Source organism: Myotis daubentonii, chromosome 5 (assembly GCF_963259705.1).
Source record: "Myotis daubentonii chromosome 5, mMyoDau2.1, whole genome shotgun sequence".
NCBI lineage: Eukaryota > Metazoa > Chordata > Mammalia > Chiroptera > Vespertilionidae > Myotis > Myotis daubentonii.
In genome coordinates this window covers 82,528,201-82,552,168 of record NC_081844.1, presented here as the reverse complement: position 1 = coordinate 82,552,168, position 23,968 = coordinate 82,528,201, and the positions used below count along the sequence as shown (strand labels likewise).

General features: G+C 41.2%; 3 protein-coding genes across 9 annotated transcripts in view; 1 reads left to right on the top strand and 2 right to left on the bottom strand.

Moving 5' to 3' along the window:
* Positions 1 to 864: 864 nt before the first annotated feature.
* On the bottom strand, positions 865 to 1,172 carry IGIP (IgA inducing protein). Its single transcript, XM_059698584.1, is given in 2 exon segments — positions 865 to 1,120; positions 1,122 to 1,172. Coding segments are annotated over 2 exon segments (162 nt in total). The 3' UTR covers positions 865 to 1,009.
* PURA (purine rich element binding protein A) lies at positions 865 to 22,507 on the bottom strand. 5 transcript variants are annotated; one of them, XM_059698582.1, is made up of 2 exons: positions 22,391 to 22,507; positions 865 to 15,794 (listed from the first exon to the last, which is right to left on the bottom strand). In XM_059698582.1, the coding sequence occupies exon 2, from the start codon at positions 15,648 to 15,650 to the stop codon at positions 14,688 to 14,690; it is 963 nt and encodes a 320-aa protein (XP_059554565.1). In that variant the 5' UTR covers positions 15,651 to 15,794; positions 22,391 to 22,507; the 3' UTR covers positions 865 to 14,687. The 5 variants fall into 5 exon arrangements, with proteins under 5 accessions (XP_059554565.1, XP_059554561.1, XP_059554562.1 ...); XM_059698578.1 differs by lacking the exon at positions 22,391 to 22,507 and adding an exon at positions 22,190 to 22,307; XM_059698579.1 differs by lacking the exon at positions 22,391 to 22,507 and adding an exon at positions 21,488 to 21,683.
* Positions 21,075 to 23,968, top strand: part of NRG2 (neuregulin 2) — a 257,953-nt gene continuing 255,059 nt past the window's right edge. Inside the window, exon 1 of one of the 3 annotated variants that reach the window (XM_059698576.1) lies at positions 21,075 to 21,232. The gene's annotated coding sequence lies outside the window, so the exon portion shown is untranslated. Of the gene's footprint in view, positions 21,233 to 22,506; positions 22,926 to 23,968 lie in introns of those variants that run through there. The other 2 variants (XM_059698577.1, XM_059698575.1) reach the window with 2 other exon arrangements.

Here is a 23,968-nt window from a genome sequence, read left to right as displayed (position 1 = left end):
TAATCACTGTCATACACATTTAAATAAGATTGTATTTTTCCATAGTGTAATTTCTACAAGAACCCTGTTCCTGCAATCACTTGTTTCAAACCTTCCTACACCCAGCCTGAAGGTAACTGAAAACACCAGGAGAGATAAAATGAGGAGAATGCCACAAATGAAACTTCTAACTCCATTTCTAAAGGTCAAGGAAATGTCATCTTCCTGGGCTTCCACTGATTTTTGAGTTAGGGGCAAAAATTGGGATGGTTCTTCTTGGTCAGATAATCTAATCTTCAATGAGAAGGTCCCATTAAAATTATTTTGAAGGATAACTCCTGTGCCGTATTTTTATTGGTAAGTTTATTCATTGTCCACCACTCCACTTACTAGAAAAGCAGTTTTAAAAGATCTGATTTTTAAGCATTTCTATTATTTCAGAATATTCTCTTCAACTTTTGTCATATACTCTTTTGTAACCCTTCTACGACCCCAAACCAACTCCAAATGTAAAACAACAGAAAACAAAAACCTTCCATGGGAGAGGCATGATATAGGGGAAAGTTTTTCTTTCTCTTCAGAAAATTTTCAAAATGGACTCAAGAAGCAAGATAGGGATGCCATTCGTGCTGTCATCAATAAAAAAACAACCAAAAAAACCACAGACCCAATTTGTTTTAAAAAATCCTTTTCCAGTGTGAGAGTACATTTAATGCTGCAGCCAATTAATGACCAGGCAAGTATACCTGTCACTGGGTGCTAAAAATGGTTTCCATCTATCAAATATTGAAAAAAAAGAGAATACCCAGGAGCAACCAGACCCTCCCCAAAGGCACTGAAACAAAAGACTGATCTGTTTATATAGTCACATGAAAAATAAACATCTTTATTTTTTGCCTACTTTATTTCATTTTTTTCAAATAAAATTTAAATCTGTACAAAGTATACTGTTACAGTATATATTTTGTAAGAATCAATGCCTAAAAGAATCACAATACTTCAATAAGCAGTACAGCAGACCTCGCTAGTTTCAGCTTTGATATTGAACAAACTCAAGCCGGCTGATGCACAACACATTTGCTTGGTTTCCACATGGTGAGTTCCCAGCACTGAGATGGGAGAACATGACAGCAAGTATGGTTTATATTACAGCCTGACACACAGTGCTTCTTCATATGATAATAACTACACATATTTAATACAGAATGCTCAAATTTACTTTTTAAATTGCATTTGCTTACTTCTTAGTTGGCAAATTTCAGCATTCTTAATGGGGTCCCCAAACAGTACAAATTAATGATATTCTACTATGTAATTGGCACATCTCCAATAAGGATTAACTTGTAAACTCAAAGAATATCACAACTTTGTCCTAAAATTTAACTGATACACATCTGGTCCATTTAACCAAAGTCATTTTGGAAAGATATTAAAGAACAATTCTATTTCTGAAAGGATATCACTTTGACCATTCTTTAGAGAAGATAAATTTTTAAATTGTCATTAAAATGCTTTACTATAAAAATTTTACAAACTTGATTAGAAATTTCAAGATGATTCACAGCAGACAAAAACAAACTGTTTATATTCCAACAATACCTACTTTTAGACTTTCAAACAGAGCACAACCATGTCAGCTGTGTTAACTAAAATTCTGAACAATGTACTAAATTTATAAGTGGTGCTGGGTCTAGCAAGTGTAAATACATAGTATATTTTACTGAAAAGAATTGTCTTCTTTATACTTTATTTGTTTTCCCATAAGGAAACATTAATGTTTACATTCTTTAATAAAGTTAATCTTACATCAGAATATAACTTAATACTGTCAGCAACAAGAACCACACACAGTAAAATAAGAAGCACATTTAAAATAAGTCTGAATTCACATAGATTAACATTTGTTGGTTAATAAAATATCGACAGTATTACAATCTTACAATATTTACAGTAAGAAAAATCTAGAGTAATATATACCTTTCACAGCAGGATTCCTTTTTTTTTTTTTAAATTTCTTCCAGTTTGGGATTGTGTATACACAAAAAGCTCAAATAAAGAAACTCTGTAATATAATCTTAAAATAATGGCTACTGGGGGAAATTCTATCACAACCATTGAAAATAATGGTGACTTTTCACGGAGTCTGTGGCATCTGAGAATGTAGTTAATTAACCAAAGTCTTGCTCAAACCAGCCTCAGTTACCTAGATTAAAGCTGCAGAACTCCGGCCTTCCCTGACTACTGAAAACCCAACAGATTTTCTCAAAATGCTATAAGAAAAGAGGGAAAATAGGTTTTAGGTCACACCTCATGGATAGAAGCCTCTGGCCAGTGCACACTCCCCAACTTATATTAAAAGAGGGCCAATTTTATCGCCGAAGTATTACAAGAGTTTACCCTCCAGTTACAGGGCACTCTGACACTGCGCTCAATCAATCCTTAACTCTTGTACAATTGGGATAAGATAAGAACTTGGCCCATATATTACACACCAGCATCTTAAGCGACTTGGGACTGGGGCAAAGAAACAGACTAGGTTGGTTTGCATTGAGACCAACAGGGAAAATGGAAAGCAATGCATATTTCCAATTAGAATGGCAAGAAGACCCACATCCCTAAACTGGAATTTTGCCAGGGCATCAGAGTTAGCACCCCCTCTCTGAGTACCACAAGCTATTAGAATGTGTGCTCTGGGCCTCCTCGAAGAGAGAGCAACTATAGTAAGTAACACCATGTGGGACATTATTTCAGTGATGACTCCCAAGAAAGCAGTTACCATTCTTGAAGCTGGGGCTGTCCACAGCACCTGAGAGCACTCATCTGAGCTGTGACTTGTCCCAACCCTGCTTACTTTAAGACATCTGATGGGCACAGAGCACTCAGGGATACAGCTGCTGGCTACTTTGGACTCTAGATCTTACAGGTAATCAACAGGTATCTGAGATTGAATTAGCAAACTGTACCATAGCTCCTTAAACAGACATGGTCAGGTTTGAAATCAGGTGAAGTATGAATCTTCACTGTCAGGTCAGAAATCAAAGTGGGAATCTCCCCACATCAGCCAAGGTTATTTTGTCAAAACCTTAGGAGTTGGACAGTTTTTCATGTTGCAAGTGATTAGTTTACTTATTTCAGTCAAGCTGGATTGGCAAACCAGACTGATCTATTTAGTTAGCTTTGATTTATTGATTCTTAATGTATGTGTAAACCCAAAACTGTTGTATTTGGGTTAAATACACTGACAGAGAAAATTCAAACAACAAAAGTTTTCAGCAAACTTCTGTGGCATTTTCTTTTTGTAAGTCAATGCAAGATCTAAAGGTATTTCTACCCAACAAAATCTGTTTAAGTGTTTAATGTTATTTCCTTTTTGGTCCTATACAGAATGCTATGACTTCTATATAGGTCTGAATGCTGCTCCATGTAGATTCCTTCTGTATATCTAAAAATATATACTTCTCAGTAGTTCAATACATGGTTAATCTTCCCACAGAGGAAGATTTTTGTAATCACATGTTGCAAAGTAGAAAAACATCTCCTTTCTAAGAAAGGAAATATACTTTCCTATTGTACACTTTTGAATAAGCCCAAAGGCATGCACCAAAAATCATTATTAAAACTAATACATGCACTAAAATGGTGTAGAGTCAGACTTAAAGTGCTGCTTCTCAATTTTTAAATTTGGAGAAGACATCTTGTCAGTTGTTGACTCAAAGATCTCCACCCCGCCACCCACCCCATTTCATGGCATCAAGAGAGAAATGTAAAAAGTATGCATAAATCTTTAAACTATTCTTTACATGGGGGAAAGGACAGATATATCAACTATCCTATTTATAAACTGGATTCCAAGTTTTAAATAAAACCAATATTTACTGGTAAAAATTGTCAAAGTGAATACATCCAAAGAAATGTTACTAATAAATAATGTTCTACACAGAGAATAATTTACTTTGGTTTTATGCACCTTCTCAAAAATAATACTGGTGTCCCACATATCACCAAACTGATGTGTTCCAGCAAAGTTGTAAGGCAAATCTTTTTTTCCTAGTGACATCTTGTTTCCCAATGGACAAAACTAAAATCTTTTGGTGAGGAAGGGGTTAAGATAATGGCTAACCCCTTGGCATCCTGAGCATTGTGGTTTATCAAACTCTACCCTGCTAGAAGCTATCAGGCACTCTGACCCCTGCCTTGAACCAGAAATGGCTCCCATGTCTAGAGATGCCCTGACTCCTTATAAATAGCTCTCAGAACTTTGCTTTCTTCCTTCTGTCTGGATGTTGTAATATCTAACAAAGCTGGTTACAATGTCATATTTCACTAATCGGGGCCACCATCTAACAGCAATTCCAGAAATGTTTTAAGCCAATAGCTAGTTATTAATTTTATCAACTGAATTAAAATATTCTTTATAGAGTTATCTAGAGCCGAGATCTTTTAACTTGGGTTTCAGAAGATATGTGATGCACCTGAGGTTATCTGCAAAATTACCTATGTGCATTTTTTTCTGGGGAGAGGGTCCATCACTTTCATCAGATTATCAAAGGAATCTGTAACCCCAAAAAGGGGTTATAGGTACTTAGAGGGATACCCGTAATTCATCTTATATCAGGATTGGGAAATGGGGGCAGAAAACTAAAAAGAGCCTAAGGGGGGGGGGGCAAATTGCTGATCTTTTCCTTTTATTCACATTTGCAAAATAGTGCTTCAAACTAGGAAAAATAATTAATTAAGCTGATTAAACTCCATAAAAATAATCAAAGCCACTTTCTAAAATATTTTTCATTTTCCATATAGGGTAAATTTAGTCTCTAAGAAAAAGTTTGGAGACTGAATTTTTCTCTTTTCCCAAAGGAAATTCATAGACATAATGCTGATCATCATCCACAGTTAAAGATTTGACAACATAAAACTTAAGAGAACTCTAATGATGCAAGCCTTATAGTTTTGAGTAAAGGATTATTTGGAGTCAGATACACATTTGTCAACCTTAGTGTCCCCAAATTGGTCCATATTTAGACAACTACCAGGCACAATCCCACTACATAAGCCTAAAATCTGAACAATGGAAATTTAACTTTCTACTCAAATTAAAAACAAAGCTACAAGGCTCCAGCCACAAACGTTCACACTATGTCATAGAGGACTTTCTCTTTTCAAACATACCACTGAATTCTCAACACAATTTGCAAACAGTAAGATCCAGAATGACTAGCAAGACATGCCGAGAAGAGGATGTCAAGAATTAAAACATTACTCCCAGCTCCCCCCAATCTAGAAACACACTCTGGCATTCCAAAAATAAATCAGATCTGAAGAGAGGCCTCTTACTTGTTGTTTTTAAGTATGAATTGCTTAAAAGGCTATGGGAAAGGGAATATAAAATGAAATAATTAAACAACTTACAAAAATAATTTTAGCCAAAACACATTTTCACACTATTGACAAAACTATCAACCTTTTTCCCCCCCTTCAATTCTGAACCTACCTGTGTTGCACAATTTCACTAAGACAAAATATATGTTCACAGGTATATTTTTTGTTCTCCTATTCTTTCTAGAGCACATCTTTACGTTATAAGAATGCCTCTAGTTAAAATAAAGTCTCTTATCCCTTGCCACGCCCCCCTCAAAAAGTGAGTCAACTTTGAATTCCAAAAAGGAATATTCATTTAATATAATTATTCAATACCACTTATATCACATTGACCATGAGAAAACTCTATGAGCATTATGGAAAACTACATGAAAGAGGGAGCTGCCACTTGCCACCCACTTCACTTCCAGATTTTTAAGCCAATACCCAGCTAGACTCAAATCTCATTGATTTCAGTGAATACAAATCACTCCAAAACCAACCCATCTCAGGCTGGAAGTTGGATCTCAAAAACATCATTATATATATATATTTCTATCCTAAGCTTTCACTTTGTCTATTCAAATAGTTTAATAAAGCTCACACTTACAAAGGATTTTATTGGCAAATAAAGGTCCATATTAAAAATTTCATCAAAACAATTTTTTTTTCACATAGCTAACACTAAGAAATGTTTTTTTCAGATTTACAAAGCATATTTAATTGCATATCAGCGTGCTTTGGGTGGGATATTAAAAACATAACTCTGTAAGAAATTAGAAAAGACTAGAAACAAAAGTGAAAGTGACTAGTCTTAACTTCCAAAAAATCAAGTGCAAAGGTAAATAGTGCAAATAATGAAAACTAGAAAATTTATAGGCAATTTTACATAGTTTTACCCGCTTTTGCACTTTTACATATTGACAACTTTATAAACCCTAACAACAATGCAGCATGGAAATGGGCTATCATTTATCTCCATTGACTAGACTCAAGGAAGCCTTCCAAAGACATTTAAATCACTGGTTCTTGACACAGGTTTGGGAATTCACTTCTTTTTCAACATTCCTAAGGGTAGGAGCTATTAAAGAAGGCTCTGGACTGACTTGTAACTGTATTATAATTTCAAATCTGACACACAATGAAATGTGAAAATCAAACTGTCAATTCTACAAAATAAGTAATAAAAACAATTCTGCTATTGTTAATGAATTTAACAAAAAATTACCTTCCAAATACAAAATCAACACCTTTCTTTTAGCTATCTTTAAACAGATTTTATCACACATACAGATTTGGGTAAAATGAAACTTGAAAATAATCTGTCAAAATCACTGAGAGTAAGTACATACTGAACTAAAAAACAAGAGTTAATCCAAATATACTTGAATTAGGTAACTTTAAAAGTAAGTATTATAGCAATTCTTTATCTTATATAATTTAAAACACTTCTGGGATATTGGGAACAGAAATCTAAACATGCTCAATTCACTCTACAAAGGGCATAAGAACTTCCAAGATGTACTAAATTATATTATTAACATCTTCCACCACTGAACTCTTGGGAGTTCTGCAATTTTAAAGTAACAGAAAAAGTGGGAAAACAAACAAACTTGAGTTTGGGGGGTGGTGGTATGTTGTCTGATTTCATAAATGTAGTATTCTGAGGGTCTCATAAGGTTCACAATGTTAAAATGGTTGTTAGGATTGCAAATGTAGAAGAAATAGAAGAGATGCCTAATATTGCAATTTAGTGTTTTTATCTGGCTTATGGTTGTCTTCTAAGAAATGTATGTGGACCAAAGGCTATAAAAACAAGGTATAATATAGATCTTTGTAGACTGCAAAAAAGTCAAATGATTTTGACCTAAGGACCATTTTGAAAAGTAAAGGTAAGTTATCTTATAATATGAGCCCAGGAGAATAGAGAGTACATATGATATATATTCCTGATAGTTTATAAATTACTAGAGGCCTGGTGCATGAATTCGTGTACAGGTGGGGTTTGGCCGGCCTGCCCAATCAGGGCTGATTGGGCCAGGCGGGGGAGGAGATTCGGGAGATTGGCTGGCCAGCCCCGTTCCTGATCCATCAGGGTGGAGGGGGGGGTATTGGGGGTGGGGCTGGCAGGGGGAGGGGCTGCAGGCGGTTGGCCGGCCAGCCAGCCGGCCCCACCCCCTGGTCAAACTCCTGGTTGAGGGAAAATTTGCATATTAGCCTTTTATTACATAGGATAACTGAAAAAGTTCTTAAAATAATAAGTCTGCGGGACCAACTTGCCTTGACCAGAAAAGTTGCCATTCCACAATTGTTCTACGTAATTTGTCCAGAAAAGCAAAAATCCTACATCTAAAAACATATCTGTATAATGCATCATCATTATAATATCTAGCTACAGACCAACAACTTCCCCATAACCAACAAGGGACCCATTTTCTCTGGCAATTGAAATTTCCTTAGCAAAGATCAACTTCATTGTCCTTAGTAAAAAACTCTCATTTAAGACTCCACCTTAGTATCTTTTCCTACCTCTAATAAAAATCCTCCCACTTTACCTCCAAACCATTCCGATATACCTATCACACTCACAAAAGCACATCAAACAACTCTCTCCTTCCTGCTCTCAGATTTCCAAAGCAGTAAGTCTCAGCCCCAGTAACTTACCTAAAATACACATACTTCTTACTCTCTTCAATTCACAAATTTCTTAATTCACAAAATTCTTGACAATTTTGATGTCCTTCAAACTACCAACTAAGACTATGGGGAAAACAGCAGTCAGAAAAACTGCCTGATTACCTCATAATACAAAAATTTTCCTGGGGTCAATTAGCTATGTTCTAAGACAGGAGTCAGCAATTTATTTACTTCCTTCTCAATGGGGTAAGCTTGAATGCCACTGGCAAGCCTATGGCAAAAAGAATAATGAAGGAGAGACAAACAAGGAAAAAGGAAGATGGGTGAAAGAAAATGCCAGATGTGTAAGGCAGGGAGGTAGGTGACATGCCACCAACAAACTACCTGAACTGGAAACCGTCAAATCCACTCCAGCTGAATGCGAGTTTGACCCACTCCCAACACGTGTCTAATAATTCATTAGCTGATTGCCATCATTGTTTGACTAAGTCAAGGTGAATACATAAGTCACCTATCTCATTACGTTGACTGTCAGTTTACAATAAGGACATCTTTTCTTAAGTCCTCTTAGGATCCTTCTACATTAATCCAGGTTAGACCAAAACACATGCTAACAAGAATATTTCCATGTTTCTTAAGATTTTAGAACATAAAGGTTTGGTCCTTGAACTTGGAGGCCTTTTGAATTATTAAAGTGCATCCTAAATCAAGAAAATTAAATCATTTAGCTTAAAATTTTCCCATGAAATGCTACAAAAATTTAATAAGCAAATTACTAATAATCATTTTAACAAAGTATGCATTCATAAAAACACTAAAATCTTGTGATTCCAAAATTGAGTAAAATATTTCTGGTCTGTAAGAGTAATTTTATTTTACATAGAGTATCACCACCATGTTTCCACCTTTCAAACAAGACAATTTTCCACAAAAGCAAAGCACATCAGGAAAAAAAAAAATGAATACCAAACGTAACATGGAGACAAAATAAATGAGTAGCTATGAAATTCTCTTTAAGAATAACACATAACTTTTGCCACACTCAAACTTTCCTAAAGGCATACATTGCCCAGACCATCCAATATCAAAACTTGGTCATCAGTTTAGCAGCTGAAAGATGACAAACTGTTGGCTTGAAACCAATCATCCTTCACTTTTCATCTGGTTGTTCTTGCATCTAGAAATTCTACCTGACTCATGCCACTGCTAGTTTAGATGATCTTCACTTAGCCCATGATAATTAATGTTCCAAAAGAGCCTGTCAAATGGCCTAGGCCTTGAATTTAGGTTAAGTTTTAGGATTAATAACTTCAAATATTAAAATCAGCTGTTTTAAAAAACACATTGTAAATTCCCTATAGTAACTAATGCTGCTGGATGAAAACAGTAATTTTAATAGCAGTGGTCACTTTAGTTTTATAGTGTACTTCATTATGAATGGCCTATATTCAGTTAAGTTGTAACGGAAAATACCCCCAGAAATATTACAATGTCTGATTTAAAAATGGATAAACTTTAACAGACAACTTTGTACAAACAATTTTAGTTAATTTATTCACTTAAGCAATTCCAATAAATTCTCCTTCCTATTCATTCCACTCTCATGGGGAAGTATATATATCTCCAAATTATTAAGATATTCAAATTTAGGGAAAATCAACTATAAATGTTATACTCAGGATTATCACCAATTGTTCCAAACCTAAGTTGCTAAAGATCCCCTGGATTTAGCATCCTTCTATTTAGAAAGCAGGATCACATTATGATATTGAAAAGACTCTGAAAAGGGGAAAAAGTCATTAGATTTGATATCTCGTGTTTTATGGGGGGCAATCTTAAAAATATGTTCACATGTATAATAAAATGAATTGTGGAACTATGAAAGCCACCAGAGCAACAATTTCAGAAATCCCCATTCTAAAATCATCTGGAATGTGTGTAAGTAATATTAAAAAATGAGTGGGAATATGAAGAAGAGAGGGTGAACATTCGAAGGAGATAAAAATAATCATGCCCATGATCCAGTCACCAATGGTCGGTAGATATCTCAAAATGTCATGAAAGAAGAATGTTTAGAAAGTTTCAACAGTGCTAAATGCAAAATGTTAAAGCACAGAAACAGTAAATGAGATAACCCCCACAAACATCAATTTCCATTAAAAAAAAACAAAACAGGAACAAAAAATTGACATAGGCATCTTTTTAATATACCAAATTTTAACTGACTTAAAAGATTATGTAAAATGCTTGGGCCAGTAGTACCCACCCAGATTCTCATTATCATTGACCTTATCTTTTCCCCTCCCTTCCACCCAAATTTAGTTCAGTTTTCCTGCAGGGAAGTACAGCATTCCTATATTAAGAAGAAATGAAAACAGTGAGTACAACTGATATAGATCCATTGACTTTTATTACAAATGTACTTGATCACTTGGCTTCAAAAAGTTTAAAATCAATACCCTATTTTCTGTATGCCAGTACAAAGCAAACTGTTTTACAAATTAAATACCTAAAATTTTGACAAAAATATTAAAATTTGATGAAAAATAATTATAAAAATCCTTAATCTCTCTCTCTCTCTCTCTTCAAAAAAGGAGGCAGTCTTCCCAGTCCTATTATACAATATTAATAATATTCACCATTTTTAGAATAGGTAGCTAAATTATATTTTTCTGTTAGCATACAAAACTCTTAGACTAATAGATTTTATTTGTATATTCTCCAGTTAAGTTTGTGAATGCCATCTGATTGCAATATAATCAACTATCTTTAATTGAGTCCTAATTTACACTTGTTTAATAATTTGCATAGTTTCAAAGGGATAAAGGTAATTCTACAACTAATTATCATAGGCTATTACAGTGCTATTTTCAAGGCAATAAGTATTTGCTCCCAAATAAAATTATCTGTCTTCTTTAGGCAGGGGTTAAAATTACTAGCAGCTTTCTCAATTACCTGAAAAATAATTTGGAATAGTTATCCATCTCCAGATGTGAAGACCTAAAAAACACACTGATATATATTTTCCACTTTGAGTCAAATTTCAACCCCTGCATGGGACAACTAGAAAGTGAGACTTTCAAGGTTTTTTATTTTCCCTATTGGTTTTGGTTTCTACTCTCCATGGCTTTTGAGAAGCTGGAAAAGTCTGTCTTTCCTAACTTGCATTGTTGTTTTTTCCATTTGGCAAATATTCATCTATCTCCAATCTGTATCTAGTGGAGGAAAAGCCAACATGGCTTTTCTTATAAACTTCCTTTGTTGTCAAAGGCATGTATAATGATTTCTACAGTTCTGGTTAGTTAACTTTAGCTCCCTCTGTGGCTGGATGACTGCCGCTTCTAACATCAGCATGACAAATAGGAGGCACAAATAAAAAGTAGCTTTAAAAAAGATTTGGTGATTTAAAAGAAAAAACAAACAAACAACAACACCAAACACACACACACACACATATATGGGCATTTCAAATCTGGTGGCTGATCTCTAGATTAAATTACTTGACAGTGTCTCTCATTTTAAAGAACATCAATATTGCAATGCATTTCAAGTTTTCTTGTATACTTAGGCAAATAATAGTTTAACCAAACTCTTGGACCTTAATTATAAGACAAAGCAGATCATAAAAAATAAGGCATACTTGTCAGGAATTAAGTTTTGTTTGCTTATTTTTGGCACATTTGATCATACTGTCTTCTATGAATAACACATATGGTCAAATATACCAACCATTTCCTTTTTTATTTCAGCACAAACAGGGTTTACCAACTAGTAAAATAAAAACAAGGAAAAACTCCAACATAAAACACTGAGATATAGACCTTGGTAAAGTACCGAGCACCTGGGGAGCAGGAGGCGAAAAGGGAGGGGGGAGAGGGATGAAACAGGAGAGAGAAGGGAAGGTTTGGGAGGGTGCTTGGGGAGGTAAAGTGAGATGCAAAATAAGAGCATCTTTACAGTCACTTAGTCTTTTCTATGATCATCTCTTAAGTCTTACAAGATCTGCATGTGGATTTCTTTTAAAACCCACTGACTATAAATCAGACAATGGTTTCAAAATCTTGGTAAGATTGTGTTTAACTGTTATAGTGTAAAGACAACTGCACAACTGTGCTTCTTGATCCAGTAGGATTCCAAGCAGAATCGGAAGTCTATAGGTAAGAAAGGCTTCATTTTAGGTAACTTAGACCCTAAAGAAAACCTCATGAGAGAACTCGCATCTCAAAGAAAGGACACTTAGCCTAAGTTTGCTGTGTTTTTGTTGACCTGCACTACTTATTGCTGGCTACTATAAAACACTGATCTAGGAGTACTCCAACAACCTGTAGTACAAGGATTAACTTTAAGAAGCTATAGTAAACAAGAGACAAAATCAAAGCAATTCTCTTTCCTAACTAGTAACAGCACAGATAATGCAGTCTTTTCCATATCACAGTTAAAGTACAGTGAACAAAACAGCTCAACAAACCTTAAGACAAAAAAGTGCAGGTTATTAATGTTTACATGCAGTTGAATAAGCATTCCAAATGTCACATTATGCACTGTAAAAGCTCAACTTTACTATGTGGAAATAAGAAAATGCACCTTGGGGAAAGGGGAAAAGCAATTTAACTATTTCCAGTGATTTTGTAAGTAAAGAAATTCCTAACTATTGTACGGTCACTTCATATTTAACATTGTATGAATAGTAAAAGCAAACTATGGGAACTATAATGGGAAAATGCACAGTACAATGGAAATAGCTTGTTATTCAACACATACAGTAGATCTCAAAAACAAAGACAACACACTCAACCAGGGAGCTTAAAAATATCAAATCAAAACCAAAGAACCAGCAGAAAAAAAAAATCCTTCAAAAAGACAACTGTTTCACCTTCCTAGGCCAATGCTTTACAATATGAGAAGCACTGACACCTTCCAGCTCCTACAGGTGATGTCTCCTACATACAGCAGTTAGATCTATATGTCTGAATTTGCCAAGAAACAATTCTATCCGCACAACTCTCTCTGTCAGACAAGGTCCTTTTTAAAAACAAACAAACACAAAATGCTTTCTACAGAATTCCAAACCAAAATGTACTGTTTAAGGCATCTTTTTTATAACATTTTCTCTTCACTCAAAGATGATAGTCATGCAGCAGTTTAATGATAAAAATATATTAATATTTTACTATACAGCAGCAAGGAGTTAGTCGTCAATTAAAAGCACACAAACATTTTTAAATGAAAACCTGTAAAAGACTATCATTACTAACAATTTCAGTTTGGAGGACACCAGCTTGGTAAAGTGCTCTCCTAAGCTTTTCATTTTCATACGCTACACCTTGAATATATGAATGATAGAACATACTTTTGATAGGCTTGTACACTTGGGGAACACAAATACACTTAGCATATAATGTAGCCAGTAATAACTAGCACCACAGCTACATGGAAATCCTTTACGTACACCAACTTAACTTAGCTTTCTCTTTTAAAAGGAAACTCAGAATCCATGGCTCAGTAGGATAACTGTAATTGTGTTGCTCTGCTTTTTAACAGGTCTACATAAGTTAATAGCACTGGCAAAAACCAAAGGATAGCTTCAGACCTCTTACAAGTTTAGGAGACAGTGCTAGTGACCACAAATAGACTCACTACCTGATGTCCAAGTACAGGTTCACTGGAAATTGCTGCACATTAGTTTTTAAAATCTTTCTACACATAATGAAAAAAATATATTATGAACAATACAAGTACATCTCATATACACAGTGACAAAATGACTACTCAAAGCAAACAGATGCAGAAAAATATTATGGGAGATTTCCTTTTTCTCTCTTTCTCTATTTCCTTTTGCTATTTGAATAACTTTGGTTCCAACCATAAAAATCACAACTTAGCAAATTTCATTTAAATGCCTTTTTTAATAATTTCTTCATGTTCACAGAAGTTTCACTGACCATTTTTATGTTTAAGGTCCAGATGCAATGCATATTGTATAAAAGAGAGCACTTATTGTTTATCTTGCATGAATTAAACCTACGTACCTTTAACTCTACAAACTTCTGCATAACATTTAGACAAAGCTCAGACACACAGCATGCCTAGCCCTCATATATATATACACATCTCTAATCACAGGTATATAGGGTGTCAAATATACTATAATAACCTCCATGTAAGGTTTGAAATTTGGTAACAAAATGAGAAAAACTAAAAATATTATTTTACGTGTTCTAAAATATCTCTTTTTTGTGCTAAAGTCAAATGTTAGCTCAACATGAAAAGGACTTTTATATAATTCAGCAATATTATAATCTTGACCATTTTGCAAACACTTTTAATAATAATAGCTTAAACGTGTACAAAAGTTCTTGGTTAATTAGGGAAATAAACACTCAGTTCTTTATATTTTTTAATCAAGTAGGAAACACAGTTCATATAATGTTATTACTTTTTGTATTTTTTTTTTGTTTTAGCAGCTGCTTACTGTTTTATATGGTGGATAAAGTGGACAACATCCAGCGATGGGTGGCAAGTCAAGAAGAGAAACTGTCAGTTGGTGGAGGTTCTGTGGGTGGTGCTCCCTTGGAGTTAAGTTTTGTTTTTTTTTTTTTTTTTACTTTTTATTTTCTCTCTTTCTTTACAGTATATTTTCTGTGTGTGTAGTTGTGTGTGAGTATGTATGTGTGTGTATGCATGTGTGTGGGGTTTTTTTCCATTCAGTTTGATCAATCTTCTTCCCCTTCTTCCTCACCCTGCAGTAGCAGGGTGGCAGCGGTGGTTTCCTCCTGCTGCTGCTGTTGCTGCTGGTGGAGTTGCTCACAGGCAGCTCGCTTCTCCCTCTGCTTCTCTTGAATCTTCTTCATCTCCTCCGAGTATTTGCAGAAGGTGTGTCCGAACTTGGCCCACACCTTGTAGGGCACGGTGATGGAGTTGCGGTAGGTGGGTTTCACCTCGCTCACTCGCATAAACACACCGTACTTGTTGGAGCCCACATCGAAGAAGAAGCGCTTGTTGTCCACAGTCAAGGAGGTGCCCTCGGGCAGCTCTGCCGGCTCCTCCTCCACTCCGTAGTCGTCGATGAGCTTGGCCAGGGCGTCGCGGAACTCGATGAGCCCTTGTGCGGGCAGCGCAATGGTCTGGCCCTGCGTGGAACCCAGGCCGGGCCCCCGATTGACCGTCTGGCGGATGCGCAGGAAGCGGCCGCGCTGGTTCTCCTTGAGATCCATGTAGTACTTGCGGTTCTCGCGCACCAGGAACTCACTCTTGAGCGCCCGGCGCGGCTCGTCCTGCGCCTGGGCCAGGTCGGGCGGCTGGCTGGGGCCCAGCTGCGCGTAGTGCTCGATGAAGTCGCCCAGGTAGTCACGGAACTCCACGGCCACTGACATGGAGAGAGTGAGGCGACTCTTGTTGCCGCCCGCGCCCACCTCGGCGATCTTCAGGAAGCGGCCCTTGGCGTTCTGCTTCACGTCCAGGTAGAAGCGCTTGTTTTGGATGTCCACCCGCTTGGAGGCCAGCTCCTGCGTCTCATGCTGCAGCCCCCCCGGGGCCCCGCCGCCGCCGCTGCCGCCGCCGCCCCCGCCGCCACCACCGCCCCCGCCGGAGCCCGAGCCTGAGCCCGCGTGCCCCAGGGAGCCGCCCGAGCCCAGCGCCGCACCACCCTGCTCGCTGCCGCTGTCTCGGTCCGCCATGATGCTGCGCTCCGCCGCCTCGCCGCCGCCGGCTGCCGCTCCGCCCGCCGCCGCCTCAGTCGCCTCAGCCGCCGCTGCTTTCCCTCCCCGGCTCCGCCTGCTGCCGCCGCAACCCCCACAGCCAGTCAGCCACTCTCGCGAGATCTGCGGGAGAGACGAGACAGACGAGACCCGGTAACAGGGCACTGACTCCCCAGTACAGTAGCAGGGCGCCCTACTGTACGCACCCACCCGCCCGCCGGGCACGTGACCTGCGCCCCCTCCCCACTGCCAGCCCCCGCCCGCCGCCCGCCCGCCAGGCGGCGCCCACCCCAGGCTCTCACCCTACACCCCTGGCTGGGAGGTGGAGGGGGGGGGGGGGCAGGACGCGCTGCGTCGCAGCTGCTGCTGCCGCCACCACTGTGGCTGTCGCTGTTGGCCAGACCCTGGGCGGCCTTGGCCCGGAGAGTTGGGGGACTATGGGTGAGAAGAGAGCTGCCATACTAAGCATAGGGAGCGGGCCTGAGCTCTGCTTTCCAGTGACCCCAAAGGGATGTGGGGGTAGGGGCCTGCGCAGCGCAGCAGAGCCCTCTGCAGAGAGGGACACCAAGTCACGGCCACCCCTCCCCTGCAGGCCCCAACAAGACCCAGACCCAAACCCAGAACGGCCCACATGCCGCCAGGCTGGGCTGTCTCCTACCGCAGAGCCCTGGCCGCAGAGGAGGGTGAGGAAGAGGAGAGGTGGTGCAGCAGTAACCCTTAGCTGCAGAAGGGGCTGCCGGGGATGAGGTCGGGGCGCCGGCAGCAGTGGCGCGGAGCAGCAGACACCTAGCCGGTCCCTCCCCTCGCTCCCGCCGCTCCCCCTCCCAGCGCAGCGGCTCTGGCCTCAGATGATCCCGCTCCCCCCTCCCCCCAACCGCAGCCCCGCACAGTCGGGCGGGCGCACTCACCGGCGGGGGGAGCTGAGCAGAGGACGGCGGCCGCACCAGGGCCGGGGTGCCCGCAATGCCTGTTCCAGTTGGCTATGCCCTTCCCCCCAAACATCAATCAAAAAGAAACCCCCCACTCACCCAAAAACCTTCCACCAGCCCCCTTTGGGACCCAGACTGCCTGCCTACCTCCCCCTCCTCCTTCCGAGATTTGGGGAAGGGGGGCAACTCTGCTTAGGGCTGAGCCCAGTCTAGGTTGCTGGCCAGCTCTGCAGATGCACCAGGCCCTGCCGAGCCTTCAGCCCACTAGCCCACTCTTCTTCCTCTCTGGAAGGACCCAGAATGGAGGAGAAAATCAAGCAGGCTTTAGGATATTCACGAGCTAAAAATGCCAGGAATTTCCTGGGAAACGCAGTTCCTTACGGGATTCATTAACACAGGTTCACTCATCATTTTGCCCCTCCCAGAAACTCCCCAGTGTCAAGGAGAGCCCCCACCTCTCAAAAAGTAAAACATTAAATGATTTTTTGGGCAGACAGCTAGGTTACCGACCATTCGTTAACCAATGAGTCTTTGGACAGTGACAGCTAAAGGGGTTGTCTCTAGTCTCAGAAATCACTGATTTTTCTCTTCCTACATTTGAGGCATAATCTAAGGCCTATTTTCCTTCTCCAAAATATATAGCGAATGCTCATAACTACCTCACTGCAGCCTGCAGTCCTAACAGCTGTAGGAAAGCTAAGGCCTATCTCCAGAGGACCCCCTGCCAATGTCCCTACCCCCTACCCATCACCTTCTACAGGGGGCTCAGAAGGTACAGACCTAACAGCCCTAATCCTGACTTTCTCAAGCATGGATTGCTGCCTCCATCCTGAGAAGAGTATGCCTATCCCATCAATGGGTTCCATTCCCACTGAACATACTGCACCCCCTCAAGTAAGGAGACTTGTCTCCCTCACTCTTAGCCCTGGAAACAGCTGAGAACATGGTTGCCCAAGCTTCCTGGAAGAGAGATGAAAATAGTACTAATGATCAAGAAACCCAGACCAGTCCAAGGTATAAGCCTTGTCAATACGTGAGCCTTCAAAGCCCTAAGATTTCCCTTCGCAACATCCTGGGCAAACCTGCCTGCTAGGTATCCACAGCTTTCTTTTTCTCTTAGCAAGGGCCCCATTCTACCCAGCATTAGTTACTTCAGCTCTAGGCTGACGTTTGCTACTCCTATTCAAGAGATAAGAGGGCAAAAAGCACCCTGGCTACCAAAGAGCAAACTGAGGTGATCTTGTGAGCCAGCTCTAGAATCACTCATCTGGCCAGTGGTCCTGGAAATGACTTCCTAATGGGGAAGCCCAGTAGGAGGTAGAAATCCAGGCTTTGGGCGCCATAAAGAACTTCCCCTTAGTTTGGGGGGCATCCTCCAGTATCACATAGTTCCCTTTCAATGCTGATTTTCCTGCACTCCCTCTCCTGTCGGGAAAGGGACGTAGGAACTATAAGCGCACTTAGAGCCACACAGAAAAACGTGTAAAGCGGAGGCTTCTCGAGGTTCCCATAGTAGCGATCAGGACCCTGGATAGACCCCAGCCCCAAACGGACGCAAACAAACGCTGAGGGGCAGGGTCTCCTTACAGAACCCAGCGGAGCAGGGGCATTTTGGCACCACTTGTAAGCTGAGGGTAAGATCTGGTGAAGTCCGAGCTAGAAGAGTCGCTGCTCTTCCTCAAGTGTTTATCCTGCGCTATACCAAGCTCTTGCCCCCTCAGAAGAGCGCAAGGCAGCAACAAAGCCAATAGGATTGCGATGAGGGGGCACGCGCCAACCCGCCAGCCTTCTTCCGTGCTAATGGTCACTTCCCCAGGGCAGAAAACTAGGGCTTTACGCCGTCAGCCGTCTTGGACCACCTTTGGAGTCTAAATTTCTTGCCCTGTCCCAAATGATTATGTTCAGTGGTTCTGAAGCAATTTTAGTTTGGGAATGTTCTGATTTTCTGAAAAACTGTATCCAGGAACCGAGTTCTTAGTTCCCCAGTACAGAAGTAACTGATGACGTTTCTAGACAAAACATAAGTTAAATATCATTTGAACGATTAAAATGGGAATATTAAGCTCAAATAATCAAACAACTGAAACCTGGATCTCTCTGCATAAATATGTACTTACTTATTTTATGCTATTTATTCTACATATATATATAAAATTTTTGCTATTATAAACCAGCTTCCCACCTACTTTTTAAATGTATCTAAAAAAGCAAATGAGAGTAATGCCTTTTCCAAAACAATTCAATGAAAAATTTGATATTTAGTACATTTTTTCACTGCTCAAACAAGAGTTAATTGTAGGATAAGCCTGTAAATCTGGACTTTTGGCCAGATTGGGAGGGTGGTGAAAGGTAGTTTTTCTTAGGTTATAGAATACAGTAGCCTTAAAAAGATAATCTAAGAAGAATGAATAATGACCCAGGGAAAGTCTTAAAACAAAAAGTTTGAACCTTAAGTAGAATTTCAAAGTCAGATTTGCATCCTAACATTGAAAATCCATTAGAAAATTTGTGGATTTAAAATGACTTCTAACCATTGGTTAACTACCTAAACAATATACTAACTTGGTAAATGAAAAGCCAGTTTTAGTGTCTAGCTGTTTAAATATGTAATTTTAAAATAAGTAGTTGTAAGATTAAATTTAAAATTTCAATGCAATGTAGGAAATAGAAAGAAAAACGAAATATATTATATTAATATGCAACAAAATGTGTTAATGAAAAAATCATAAAAGATTCCCTTTTTCAAAGTATGCTTACATTAAAAAATGATAAATGTCTCTAGATTTCTTGTGCTTTTAGTAACACTAACACACATTTTGAAGAGAATAGATTGCTTTATTTTTAATCCCATCATCTGTCTTTAACAAACTCTTACCAACAAAAAATTGTTTGCAAGTGAAACAGATATTAGGCAAAACCAAAAAGAAAAAAGCCTCAATTTCCCTCAGCCTGAACTATGGGTGATTCTGAAATAACCTAATTCAGCTTTGCCTTTTAAAAGTAAAAATTAGCACACGCATTTATAAAATAAACTTGGAGACAGGGGATCTTCTTCTGGGTAATAAGCCCTTTTGAAACAATATACGATTAAATTTCACAAAATCACAATTTCTAAAATAAAAGAGAACAAGAACACTAAAACATGTTTTCAAGTGCTGCTTAGGTTTAATGCCTGTCTTAAACTAGACAATTATCTTCAATATCCAAATCATTAAAACTGGAATGTTGTACTGCAAGTGTTCAAAGTGGAGAAATTACCACTTCTCATGGCTATCTAGCAGAAAAATTATGGGAGACTCTCAAGTAGATCTTAACATTTAATGACAACAACAAAGGCTAATAGTAATATTATTTCACCAATCATTTTTAAAAATGCGCATCCCCTTTCTATAGCTCGCCTGAACTTTAATATTATGCCTCTTCAATGCTATTTTAATGCGTAGGGTTAAAGATATAAATTTAAAATTTAAAATCTAAGAGAACAATCCATGTAATAAAATCTTCGCCTTTCACAAAACGTTTTCATTTTAAGCATGCTCAGAAGAGTTAAATAAACGTACCACACATTCTAAATTAGACAAAAATTTTCAGAAAACTGACATTTTATGTACCCAACAGGTCCAAACAGAACCAATGCAAAGGTCAATAGCTCTCTCTCTTCCGGAAGATACTTAAATGGTTTTACTAGTACCCAAAGGAATGAGATCAGCAACTCCCTCCACACGCTAATCAACACTCCAATTTTCAAAGCCGAAATTTGAAAACGTCCGTTTGGGAGGGAAACAGTGGGGGGTCTTGAAGTAATAAAAAAAAAAAAATCCCTTTTCTTCTCTGACAGTCTACCCAAAGCTGTCAAACCCAATTTAGCCTATTGTAAAGCACTAGAACCTCCCTTCCAAGGACGCGAGACACAAACACAGATACCGCTGCAAAAAGCTGCCCCAAAGCGCCTGGTCGGACAGAAACGTAAGGGGCCCAAATAAGAACGAATTAGAACCCTCAAGAGGGTCTGCAGAGACAGCGAGATTAAGGTGGCATTTATTCAGCGGTAGACAACGAACCAAAGAAAGTTGCCCCAGTCGGACTCTTGGGCCTTTCTCTATCCAAGTTCAGGTTCAAGGCAGATAGATCTGCGGGGGTGGGCGGTCCCTGGGTCCTTTCCCCTACACACATCTCACCCGCCTCTGGAGCCCACTGTTGCTCAAAGGGAAGCCCCTCCGGCTTCACAGCCTTTCCTTTGGCCCCCATCAAAGGCAGAGGAGGCTGTGGAGCTGACCTAGCTCTGTGGGGCAGCAAAAATGCCTTGCGCGGGCCACCCATCCTTGGGCCTGGCTTCATCTGCGATGTCAGCATGAATGTTATTATTTTTCATTTTTACAACGAATCCTGGGCGGGTGTATGTATTACGGGGGGAGGGGGGAGGGAAGGGAGAGGTTGAACACAGGAGAGGAGGGGTTGGTAGTGGAGCCTAGAACCCTCCTTCCCCTCCCCTTCTGCCAGGGTTGCTGTGCAGGGAGTGCCGGCCACGTTTGGCGCACTGTCCCAGGCCCCGGGCGAAGGTGGCCAGGGAAAATAGGGCTTAGGGATTGCTAAGCAAACGGGCACCACTGGTGGTCTCCAGTGCCTGCGGAGGTAGGATTGTTTTCTTTCTTTAAGGGGCGTGTTATTTTGTTCTTTTTTGGAGGTGTTCATTCTTGCGCGACGGGGGAGGAGGGGGGGGGGCGTTGCTGCACTGCCGGGGTCTCCCGAGGGAGGGTGCGGGGATGTCTACTACACAGACATAATTACTAGTACAGTAATTACTCCTGGGGGGTAAGAAGGCGATTAGAGGGATGGGGTGGGCTCGAGCTGTGGCAGTGGCCGCAGGAAAGGTCGCGAGGGGCTTACCCGGGCGGGCGGGCGGGCGGGCGCTGTCCTGCCGCAGGTGAGGGAGGGCGCGCGCTCGGCAGGCGCGAGGAAGGGGGAGGAGGGCGCGCGCGCACACCTGTCCTGGACAGCGGCGCGAGCCGAGCTGCGCTTCGCTGGAGCTCCGCTGCCCGAGGAGGGAGGAGGGCGGGCTGGCAGGCGGGGGCGGGACGCCGAGGGGAGGAGGAGGAGGCGACTCGGAAGGCTGGCTCGGCTCTCGCTCGTTCTCCCTCCCGCGGGCTGGCCCCGCTCACACGCGGCTTCTCCCGCTCACTCACAGCCCCCTTGGCTCTCCCCCCTCCTCCTCCTTCCCCGACGGGATCCGCTCGCCGCGGCCGCCGCTGCAGACGGCAAGTCGTGGCAGCCAGACGTCGGCGCGTAACCCGGCGCTCCGTGCGTGACTCCGGGCGACGTCAGCGCGCGCCCCGCGCTACCCACCATTTTCCCCCCTCCGTGGCTCTCGCCCTCCGCCCTCACGTCCCTCGGATTCAGTGGCGGCGGCGGCGGCGGCGGCCGCGGAGCGCGCTCCCTCCGCCCCCATCTTGCGCGTGCGCGCGCCCCCCGCGGTCGGCGCGTCAACAGTCAGCGGCCCAGGCCTGGAAGCACGTCTGAGGAGGGGGCTGCCTGCGGGCTCTGCCCGCACTTCCTCCGTCCGCCGCCGGCAGCGGCCTCTGGAGGACTTACCCTTCTTGGGATTTGAAGGCCGAAGCCGGGCTCCAGCGGGAACGGGGCCCTGCGGGGCCTGCGTCAGCTCCAGTTTAGGGCCCTCAGAGTCATAGTTGGTGCAGCTACCAGCGCGTCACCCTCCCTCCGCCCCCTCCGGCCCTCGTCCCGCCCTCATTTCTCTGGAGGCAAAGGGCCTCTTATCTCCCGGGAGGGTCTCACCTTGGCCTTCAAACGCCGTTCGGGCGGGGCTGGAAGGGCAGCATTAGCGTAGAGGAAGGTGGGTCGACTGCGTTCGGGCTGCAGCCCCGGGAATCCTTGACAGGAAGTGTGGGGTTTGCTGCCCGGCCTCCCACGCAGTGTAGGTGAAACTGGGCCCCTTGGAGGGACTGTGACTAAGGACAAAACTCTGGTAAATATTATGTATGCGTCCTTGGGCCGAGAGGGAGAAAGCAAAAGGGGCGAGTTGATTTTCACAAATTGCTATGCAGAGATTGAAATGCACAACTATAAAATGTCCTCTTAAGAGTTGCCTGGAAATCTTACCAAGTTTAACAAGATTTTTGGTGCACGGCAACTTTTTTCCTGGCTTCGTGCGCTGTCACAGCTTCATTCTGCAACACTGCGTGCATAGAACGTGGATCTGTTAAAAATTATTAGCTACAAAACAAAGCTGCGTTCACCATCTTTATCATTTTAATTTCAGAGAAGTCAGTAAGCTTACTTTTCCAATAAGCTTATCTAACTAACCTGCGAGGTAAGTAGGAGCAAAGTGAAATGAACCCCATTTGATAGACGAGAAAATTGAGTTACAAAAAATAAGTCTTAGTTCACGTTGCAAGAAGTCTGTCAGTGATAGAGGGAAATATAGATATATTATCCCTCACTTGATCCACTAAATCGGAAATCCCTCAAATGTTTACTTCCAGGTATCTTTTCATCCCCCCCCCACACACACACACGCCATGTATGGTAGACAGTGTCTAATGTCTGAAAGAAATAATTTCGGGAGATATTCTTGGAGACCCCAAACCGTAGAAGACTCTAAAAGATTTGAATTTTGAGCTTGAAATTTTCTGCCATAGAAAATTGCAGCTCAGCAGTAAGTTATTGTGAAACAGTTCAGCTCCCATACTAACAGCATAATGTTTATCAATGCCAAGTTAGAGGTGAGAAAATGTTTGAGACAGGTTTAAGAATGATGGGTCATTTCCTATGAATTGCTTCTTTATTCACCTCATCTTTAGGTGGCAGCACTACTATATAAATATCTTTGAAACTGCAGTCTTCTGCAACTTGATATCCTAAAGAGTGTTTTGTCCAGGAGGTTCTAGAAGAGGAAAAAATAGAAAGTCAGAGAAATTATTGAAATACATGGAGGTACTGAGGGAAAAGGTTAGAAGGTTTCACCTCAATAAGCTCCCCACCACCACCTTTTTTAGTTATATGAGGAGCAAGCATCTTTACTGTAAACTTGATCTCTTATGGAAACAGCACAAGCTAACCTTCCCAAGCAAGCTATAGTTTCTCAATACTGCATATTTATCAAGCGTTTACAACTTTTTTAAAAATAATATTTTTATTGATTTCAGAGAGGAAGGGAGAGGGAGAGATTGAGACATCAATGATGAGAGACAATCATTGACCAGCTGCCTCCTGCACGCCCCCGACTGGGGATCAACCCTACAAACCCGCGTGTGCCCTTGACCAGAATCAACTCTGGCCCTTCAGTCCCCAGGCCAACACTCTATTCACTGAGCGAAACCGACCAGGGCAGGCATTTACAACTTTAAAATTACT

Excerpts from the sequence above, each read along its gene's own strand:
- PURA (XM_059698582.1), bottom strand. The coding sequence starts at position 15,650 with ATGGCGGACCGAGACAGCGGCAGCGAGCAGGGTGGTGCGGCGCTGGGC.